We start from the raw sequence: 10000 nt of genomic DNA, 5'->3' as shown, positions 1-10000 counted from the left end.
TTCTTCCTTTTCTATATTGTTCATTTCTTTTTATGTATTTTTCCTCATTTAGTTCCAGTTCAATCAATATGAGGTCACTTTTACTTATTGGTGTCTTATATTCAATCTTTTCCACTATTTTAGGTTCAGATGTGATTATTATGTCTAGTCTCAATGGTTCTTCTTCATTTCTATACCTAGTGTTCACTTGTATCCATTGTGTCATTGTATGATCAATAATCATCTAGAGTAAAAGATTTCCCCATGAGTTGTCTCCACCCTTCACTGTCATCTCTTACCAGCAGGCTTCTTTGCAATTAAAGTCGCCTATTATAACAATTCTTCCTCCATCTTCCATTATCTTATTTAATGTTATCCCTGTGTCTTCTAACATACTTTTATGTTCACTCTCTTCCCACGAGGCTGTTTTTGGAGGCACATAATTTATTACAAACCGTCTGCTCTTCTTATCTCTGTCTTCCACTTCAATCATAATCATCTCTACTATATTCTTTCCATATGTGACACACCTCACGTTTATATCCTTCTTAGTCAGGAACATAACTCCACCCCCTTGTTTTGTCTCTCTATTTTTAATCCAACAATTATATGCACCATGTCCTACACTGTTGGGTGGTAGTGGACCTTTTAATTTTGTATCTAGAAATCCCATTATGTCTGGTTCTTTTTCCTTCAGATAATCATTCAGTTCATTCAGACCTGTTATTAATCCATCAATATCCATCCTCCATTGTATTTTCTGTTTTCCTTTTGTTTTTCTCTGGTATAGCCCATTTGCTCACTTTCATATTCACTACTCTTCATTAGAATTCCTCTTTTTCTGACTCTGTTCTGCTCTCGTTTTTTTTCATTAGCTTCCTGTCTTTTCATTTTTTCCTCCTCTCTTTCCTCTTTATTCATTTCTCTTTTTATCCATCCCTTTTTATATTGTTTACTTGCTGCTAGTTTCCCTGTTTATGCTAAGATATTCTCTGCTGTCGTTAGTGACCTGAATTTAATCTTAATTGGTCTGCTCTTTTCTGTACTATATATCCGAGTCTATACATTTCTTCAATTTGTTTCAGTACTTCAGGTTCATCTTCCTAAACTAATTCTAGGAAACTGCTTACTTTTTCTTTTTCCTCTTTGATTCTTCTGGTTCTAATTAGATTATACTTCTTGGTATCCCCCCCATTAAATCCCTTGAAATTATTATCTTCACCTTCCATTGTGCTGCTCTTATCTATATTTCTAACCTTTACATTTTTGTTAATCCCTTCTTCTCCAAAATCCTCAGTCCTTCGCTTGTTTACAAGACGCCTGGCCTCCTGGACCAAGTGCTCCCCTTCCTCATTTCCTTTCATTTCCCTCGGTAATCCCTCCCCTTCTCCTTTTCCTCACCTTTCCACTACACCACGAGCTTTCCACTTTCCACTTTCCTTGACGTTGAGATCCACAAAAATTTCACTTATTCTTCGGAACTCCAATCTTCGCCGTACATCCGACGAATGTGTGTGTGTGTGTGTGTGTGTGTGTGTGTGTGTGTGTGTGTGTGTGTGTGTGTGTGTGTGTGTGTGTGTGTGTGTGTGTGTGTGTGTGTGTGTGTGTGCGTGCGTGTGTGTGTGTGTGTGTGTGTGTGTGTGTGTGTGTGTGTGTGTGTGTGTGTGTGTGTGTGTGTGTGTGGTGTGTGTGTGTGTGTGTGTGTGTGTGTGTGTGTGTGTGTGTGTGTGTGTGTGTGTGTGTGTGTTGTTGTGTGTGTGTGTGAAGGGGAGCTATGTGTGTGTGTTGTCGCCTTTGTGTGTGTGTGTGTGTGTTTGTGTTTTTGTGTGTGTGTGTTTTTGTGTGTGTGTGTGTGTGTGTGTGTGTGTGTGTGTGTGTGTGTGAAAATATGTGTGTTTGGTCCATGTCTGATATAAGTGTTTATATTGAATTAGTTGACGTATTAACTAACTAATTATCTCTTATTTATTTATCTATTTATTCATACATTTACCAGTGTATTTATCTACTTGTTTATATGTGTGCTTATTTATCTATTCATTTATTTATATGATATTGATATATCTAGTTGTTTAATCTTCATTAGTTAAGATAAGTATTTATTTACTTATTACTTTGTTTACTTATATATTGACATACTAGTTTATTCATTCGCTTACTAATAAACATGGAACATAAGAGACGACGATAGGAGGTGAATGCATTTGAGATTAAATGCCTGAGAAGTTTGATAAGGGTTGCAAGGCTAGATAGAGTGAGAAATTAGGAGGTAAGAAGGAGAACATAGGTGGAAAGGGAGCTGAGAGATAGGGTTGATGAAAGGGAATTGGGGTGGTTTGGACATATGGAAGGAATGAGTGACGAAAGACTAGTAAAAGAGAAGTGGAAGGCATAGGTGGAAGGAGTGAACATGAGGGATCTACCTAGGATAAGATAGATGGATGGGGTGAAAGGGGTATTGTGAAAGAGGGGAATCTCTATTGACGAAGGACGGGAGAGGAAAGAAGATAGGGGTGAATGGTGAAGGGTTGTGTATGGATGATGCTGTGATGCATGAGGGGGAGTGCGTGGGGAATGAGGGTGAGGGAGTATGTATGAGAAATAAATCGAAGCAGCCCGAAGGGATTTCTCCCCATCTTCTCCTTTTCTGTAAGAGGGGACGGAGAGGGGGGCCGCCGATTTAATGAAGCGGCCTTGCTGTGGATGGGCTGTGCCATGCAACACTGCTTCTGACCCAGGGCATTAGACAAGATGAAGGGATGACCCGTCATCCAGGACGTACCAAGATAAGAGGGAGGGAAGAGGGTGGAGGGGAGTGTAGTATGTACAGGATGGAATGGATAAGAATAATTTTTATGCCTTTATTTTTTGGCTACCTCCCGTGTAGGAGGAAAATAGCCTTGGTGTATGTATGTACTAATTTATATATATTTTGTTTATTTATTTATTCACTTACCCATCCAATTATCTACATACTTTGCTATGTTTTCCTTCAATACTTCAGGGGAGAACATTTCATGATGTCGGACCACTACAGAACACCTGAGGAAAGGTATCCTTCCAGAGCACCCAAGCCTGACTACGACTACACTGAACCAAGGCACACACGTGCTCAACCTGTTGATGTCACATTCAGGAGTCCTCGAGTGGCTCAGCCTGGGGTAGCCTCTCCTAGTGAACGGGCATATCTACTTGGGGCAGCCTCTGCGAAATTCGTTACATTCGCCATCCTCTTAGGGATGAGTACGTAACAGCGTTACTACGAAATAAGGTTCATGCATCAATCTATATAAATGCTTAACTATGTAGTACGTAACAGCGTTACTACGAAATAAGGTTCATGCATCAAATTATATAAATGCTTAACTATGTAGTATTGGTACATACAGTATACTTTATTGTAGACTTACGAGGTAGGTTTCTAAAGATTTTTTTTCAGACGATTTCCTTCATTCATAACAAAACTCCTTGTACCATCATATTCCTTTCTTCCATATTTTCTACATATTTCTAACATCATATCTATTATTTGATAAGGTGCATGATGAACATCGCGTCGTCCACGCAGAGACCGATCCATATAACTCTACCCAACTATCTATGTACATATATATATATACATATATATATATATATATATATATATATATATATATATATATATATATATATATATATATATATATATATATATATATATATATATACATATATCATATATATATTACTATATATAGTGTATATATAAATATATACACACACATAAATATACATATATAAATATATTTATATAAAACATATATATATATAATACATATTAACATATATAAATAATATATATATATATATGTGTGTGTGTGTGTTGTGTGTGTGTGTGTGTGTGTGTGTGTGTGTGTGTGTGTGTGTGTGTGTGTGTGTATGTGTGTGTGTGTGGGGGGGAGTTGTGTGTGTCTGTGTGTCTGTGTGTGTCTGTGTGTGTGTCTTTTTGTTTGTATGTTTCCTCTTGAACTAATTAGTTATATATCCATTCACACATTTGTTCGTTTTGATAATGAATTAAGTTATGTATCTATATGTACACTTATTTATCTTATTCATCTTTAGCTTTAATATTATCCATTACTTTAATTATTTTTCAATTTCTTCTTACCAAGGTATATATCTTGAGGTTGAGATGTACGCATATGTTGGTGGACCCGCTGCCGCTGTAAACACCTTCGTGTCCGTTGGAGGCGTGGCCTCCATCATGTCTTTCATCGCCGCTGGAGCGAACACCGAGATACTTCACATTGCCAGCCTCGCCCTCAGCGCCGCCTCCGCCTACATCAGCATAATTGTAAATATTGTCCTTTCCTGTTTGTTGGGTTCCAGTGCAATGGTGCACTTAAAGAGAAAGTCTGGGCGTTCTAATATTTTGTTGAATACCTCCGTCGATAGTAAGTTATGACTGGTATTATTAATAACATTGTGACTATGAATTATTAGCGATATTTCTAATCGTCTCCATATATTATATACTGTATGATAAAATACTCTTGACTCTTGTATCAGCCTTGCATCTATTACACACCAATCCACTCAGAGAGGAATATACTCTTATATGATTTCTAAATTCAGCTATACATCCTTGAACGGCTATTTTTCCTATAATTAAAATTTTATATATACATTTTTTCAACTCTCATTTTTTGTAGTCCCTACCATATTATCTTTCATGTGGATACTACATACTATGCATAGTCTTGTAAACTATACCTCTCTTTCCCAGGAGTTGACAGCAGCACAGGTAATCTACAGGCCGGGAGAAGACACCAATCTCGCCCTCCTCCACATTATTCCTTTCGACGTGTGCACCGGAGTCATCCTCCTCGGGATCCAGGGAGCAATCGTTGCCAATATCCGGCGGCAGTGGAATGACAAAAACAGTGACTTGAACACCAGCCGATACTAAGGCATTTGTCAAATCAAATTACATAGTAGAGGGTCATTTGAGATGTCAATTTCATTAGACTCATTTGCATAGATGCAACTTTTATCAGAACAAATATATTTATATATATATATATATATATATATATATATATATATATATATTTGGATACACACACACATATATATATATATATTATATATATATATATACATATATGTATGAGAATAAACACCTTGTGAGATCGAAACCTTTATTAGTACTACGTTTCGCTTGTTACAGCTTTTTCAAGTACAGACATGACACACACTCTGAGCACATATAAGCCAACAGGGAAGGAACTGGAGAGGTTATCAGGGAGGGGTGGGTGGTAGGTGGGGGGGGGACGGGTGTTCTTGGTGGAGACAAAGGAGGACATTTCGGACAGTTTGTTGAAGTGGACTAAGGGGGACATTTCATACATTTATTTAATGCGGGTAACAGATGGATGATAGGAGGGGCGATGTTAAACATGCCTCTGTTCAATGGTTTTGAAGCTTTGAATGGCGGCCGCTTCGAGGCATTTTCTCTCCTCATCCTATCTGGTTCACTAAACAGAAGTTCTGCGTTATCCCAATCCATCAGGTGGTCGTTGGTGTTCTCACATCTTGTCGGCTTTTGCCATTGTGATTCACATTTATATATCATTAAAATTTGCAGCAGCTTATGCGTTCACAAGTTTTTTGCTGACATTTTCGACTTTTCTTATGGTGGCTCGCTGTATCGTGCTAAGTTCTCTAATGACCTGGCCAAATAGCATTGGTGGTATAGGTAAAGGCATGGGAATTATCTTCTTAATATTTATGCAGAGCTTTCGCCTAACAGTTAGGCATCTTCAGTGCTAATGAGTACAGTGTGTGGGAAATTATTATAAATACACAATACACAGATCACAAACACTTCAGTGCTGATCCGGTTGACCAATCAGGAAGCAGGATCGAAGCGCCGCCCTCGGGCCTAGCGGCTGTGAGCCGTAAGCTGACCCCGATGTCTTTTGATGTGGGGATAATGAATGGTTCGGGAGTCTGTCTGTTTATGGTAGGGTTTTTATCTTTTATGTATAAGGCTTCTAGGATATGAAGGCGTGTGTGGTTTGTTTCTGTCTGTAAAATAGTGATGCCCTTCTCCAAAGTCTTTCTTGTCAGTGGGGTCTGATGTACGTCTTCGTGGTGTCGCTTGACGGCGCCATTGGAGAGGTGAAGGGTGAGGCGCCTCGTGAGCTTCGTCGTAGTCATCCCTATGTATGTTTCAGCAAAAAACTCGTGAACGCAGAAGCTGCTGCAAATTTTAATGACATTTGCCTAAAAGAGGATCTGCTGCCCAACTATAGCAATATGTATATATATATATATATATATATATATATATATATATATATATTTGTGTGTATATATGCATACCCGAATATGTATATACATCTATATATCATGTATATATATATACATATATATATATATATATGCAGTATATATATTACAACACACAATGATTCTAAGTACAGAAACTTTCATCTTATAAACCACATTAAGTTTTCCCTTGTAAATCCTTGCAAACACGATCGAAACTGAGTTCGATAGAAGAATATTCAAAAATTTATACGCCGTCGGGCTAGGACTCGAACCTAGTCGATACATAATGAATATACAGTGACTTAACCAATTGCGCTATCAAGAGTATTGTAATTTGAGCATAACTTCTTATATAAGTATGCTTGAGTTGCAAATGTATATATACAAGATTTTTATACTTGACCTACCCCCGCCATGATATCGCAATTGGTAGCATGTGCACAAGTGGGATAGTATTACAACACACATTGAATGGTGTATCTTATCAACCACATCTTATCAAGTTTCTCATTATATCAACCACAATAAATTTTCCTTTTTAATTCCTTGTAAGCATGATCGAGAGTATGAGCTCGATGGATGCATATTCGGACACTGATACGCTGTCGCTCTAGGACTCGAACCTAGCCGACACGTAACAAACGGACAGTTACTTAACCAACAGGTATATATATTGAGCACAATTCTATACATATATATGCTCGAGTTACATACTTACACACGAATTCTATACTGAAGCCACCTCCGCCGTTATAGCGTAAATGGTAGTATGTACACAAATGGGATAGTATTACAACATATGTAATACTATCTCATTTCTGTACATACTACTAATTGTGTTATCATAGAGGGGGAGCGTTGAGTATAAAATTTGTGTATTTGTATATAACTCGAGCATACATATATAAGAAATTGTGTTTAACTTATATCCCTCTTGAAAGCGCAGTTGCTTAAGTTAATATGCATTTGTTACGTATCGACTAGGTTCGAATCCTTTACCGACGGCGTATCAGTTTCCAAATATGTTTCTACCGAGCTCTTTGTTAGTCTCGATTGTGTTTGTAAGGAATTAAAATGTAACAGTTAATGTGGTTGATAAGATAAAAGTCTATGTACTGGGCACCAATCAGTGTGTGTTGTAATACTATCACACTTGTGTACATACTAACAATTACGCTATCATGGCGGGGATAGGTTGAATATAAAATCATGTATACATATGTAAATCGAGCATACATGAATAAGAAATTGTGCTCAACATATATCCCTCATCATCTCGTCACTGGTTCAGTCACTGTCCACTTGTTGCGTATCGGCTAGATTAATGTCCTAGACCGAACATTCTTCCATTAAATTACTTATTAGTTTTGAGAGTGTTTGCAAGAAATTATAATGGAAAACTTAGAACGACTGAATTCAAATTTGCAAAAGTTTGGTATGGCAATAGGCAATCCTCTTTCACCTATCGTTTTAGTAATTCACATATGTTTTTTTTTTCTTTTTAAGAAAACTATTGTGTGATATTTTGCCATTTTACGCAATCTGGTATAGGTATGTTGACTTTTAGTTTTTTCCTGTGGCCATGACCGAATGATTTAGATTTATTTCTGCAATATTTTAATGACATGATTTCCTCTATTAAATTCACTGTAGAATTGGAAATAAATGACAAATTACCGATTTTGGACTGCCTTATTCGTTGAGAATATAAAGAGTTTAACTTTAGTATTATAGATAACCTACAAATGTTGATTCATATGTTCATTACTATTCAGCCCATAATGAAAAAATTAAACGTTCAGTATTTTCCTTTACGCTTTTCCTTGTCCTTTGATACCAAGTTTCAATATATTTTCAAAGTCCCTTGGAACTTAAAATAACATAGATTTTTTCAAATAATGCTCTTCCCTCTGCCATTATCTTTTTCTCTTTTTTTTTAATAAGATTAAATCCGCATTTCCCTATGATACCAAAAATTATTTAGTATTACTTCACATTGATAATTCTACTCAAGTTCCTCGATTACTTAAAACACGAAATTGTTAAAGTAACACTTAATAACTCTTATACGTTTAAGAAAGTAATCATTAAGAATTCTCCTGAGGATTCAAGTGGCTGCGTATACAAAATCCACTGTAGAGATTGTGAGAAGTTTTCCCTCTAGCAAACAGGCAAGGATATCATAACTAGGATCAAACAACATAAGTATAGTGTTACAACTGCACCCAATTCAAATGCATAATTTACTCACAAAAAATAACTTAATCATTGCTTTGATTTGACTAAGGATTCCCATTTCATCACGTAATTCGATTATCAACAGAAATATTGTAGAGATGAGTCGCATTCAATGTACAGAATTTATCAGCATGAACATTGTTACCGGCTTATATGAGATAGATGATTTTATTAGTATTATTTGTAAACAATTGGTCATTGTTACCAAAACATATTTTGTGAGGTTCTAAGATTGTATCTGTGTCATACATTTGGTGTGTATTGACTGATATGGTTTATTTCCTCTAACACTCTGTTACCTCTCCTAATATCAATTGTCTGGAGAATTTTTTTCATATGTTGTTACCAATTGTCTGTATTGTTTATACCTTCATCTGTATTCCCCTGAAGATGTAAAATACACAGATACGCTGGGAATTTTGTGTTTCTTGTTTTCTTAATGGTTACCTGCAAATTCTTGAATCACGTGGCAGTTTTGTGATTGACCTGCATATATATATGTATTTATATATATATGGACATAAATATACGTGTATATATATATATATGTATACACACACACACACATGTATATATATATATATATATATATATATATATATATGTGTGTGTATATGTGTGTGTGTGTGTGTGTGTGTGTGTGTGTGTGTACGTGCGTGCCTACGTGAGTGTATGTGTGTGTGTATGTATGCGTGTACTTGTGTGTGTGTGTGTGTGTGTGTGTGTGTGTGTGTGTGTGTGTGTGTGTGTGTGTGTGTGTGTGTGTGTGTGTGTGTGTGTGTGTGTGTGTGTGTGTGTGTGTGTGTGTGTGTGTGTGTGTGTGTGTGTGTGTGTTTGTGTGTGTTGTGTGTGTGTGTGTGTGTGTGTGTGTGTGTGTGTGTTGTGTGTGTGTGTGTGTGTGTGTGTGTGTGTGTGTGTGTGTGTGTGTGTGTGTGTGTGTGTGTGTGTGTGTGTGTGTGTGTGTGTGTGTGTGTTTGCGTGTGTGTGTGTGTGTGTGTGTGTGTGTTTGTGTGTGTGTGTGTGTGTGTGTGTTGTGTGTGTGTGTGTGTGTGTGTGTGTGTGTGTGTGTGTGTGTGTGTGTGTGTGTGTGTGTGTGGTGTGTGTGTGTGTGTGTGTGTGTGTGTGTGTGTGTGTGTGTGTGTGTGTGTGTGTGTGTGTGTGTGTGTGTGTGTGTGTGTGTGTGTGTGTGTGTGTGTGTGTGTGTGTGTGTGTCTTCATACATGTATGGAGGCGTAGGGGGTATTGGTGGGAGTGTAATTTGAGACGGAAATGGTTGTGGAGCTGAAGGTGAATTAAGATGCAAAGTTAGAACTTGAGGAGCTGATGTAGAGGTGGGAATGAAGGAGGAGATGCAGTTAGACTCAAAGGTAAAATCTAAGAGGAAGGAGAAGATAGAGATGAAAAGTACTTGGTGGAAAAGTTGATAAAAGAAGGTAATTAAAAGCCTGGCAAATTATAGAATGTA

The 10000-nt window shown here is 37.1% G+C and overlaps 2 protein-coding genes and 1 long non-coding RNA gene across 4 annotated transcripts in view; 1 reads left to right on the top strand and 2 right to left on the bottom strand.

The window, feature by feature from the left end:
* Positions 1-5063, top strand: part of LOC143038459 (uncharacterized) — a 7744-nt gene extending 2681 nt beyond the window's left edge. The window contains exons 2-4 of one of the 2 annotated variants that reach the window (XM_076207677.1): positions 2984-3222; positions 4134-4315; positions 4748-5063. In XM_076207677.1, coding sequence (XP_076063792.1) covers positions 2997-3222; positions 4134-4315; positions 4748-4930 — 591 coding nt within the window. In that variant the 5' untranslated portion in view covers positions 2984-2996 and the 3' untranslated portion in view covers positions 4931-5063. The remainder of the gene's footprint in view (positions 1-2983; positions 3223-4133; positions 4316-4747) is intronic. The other variant, XM_076207676.1, reaches the window with a different exon arrangement.
* Positions 1-10000, bottom strand: part of LOC143038461 (uncharacterized) — a 38013-nt gene that overhangs the window by 16728 nt on the left and 11285 nt on the right. The window lies entirely within an intron of this gene.
* LOC143038457 (uncharacterized) lies at positions 5735-9021 on the bottom strand. The gene is made up of 2 exons (XR_012967564.1): positions 7709-9021; positions 5735-7654 (listed from the first exon to the last, which is right to left on the bottom strand). It is a non-coding gene; the product is annotated as an uncharacterized LOC143038457 (long non-coding RNA).

The sequence above is a fragment of the Oratosquilla oratoria genome, chromosome 24 (assembly GCF_046742065.1).
Source record: "Oratosquilla oratoria isolate Oo_2021 chromosome 24, ASM4674206v1, whole genome shotgun sequence".
NCBI lineage: Eukaryota > Metazoa > Arthropoda > Malacostraca > Stomatopoda > Squillidae > Oratosquilla > Oratosquilla oratoria.
The sequence above is the reverse complement of the archived record's forward strand: the minus strand, read 5'-3'. Positions and strand labels throughout refer to the sequence as shown.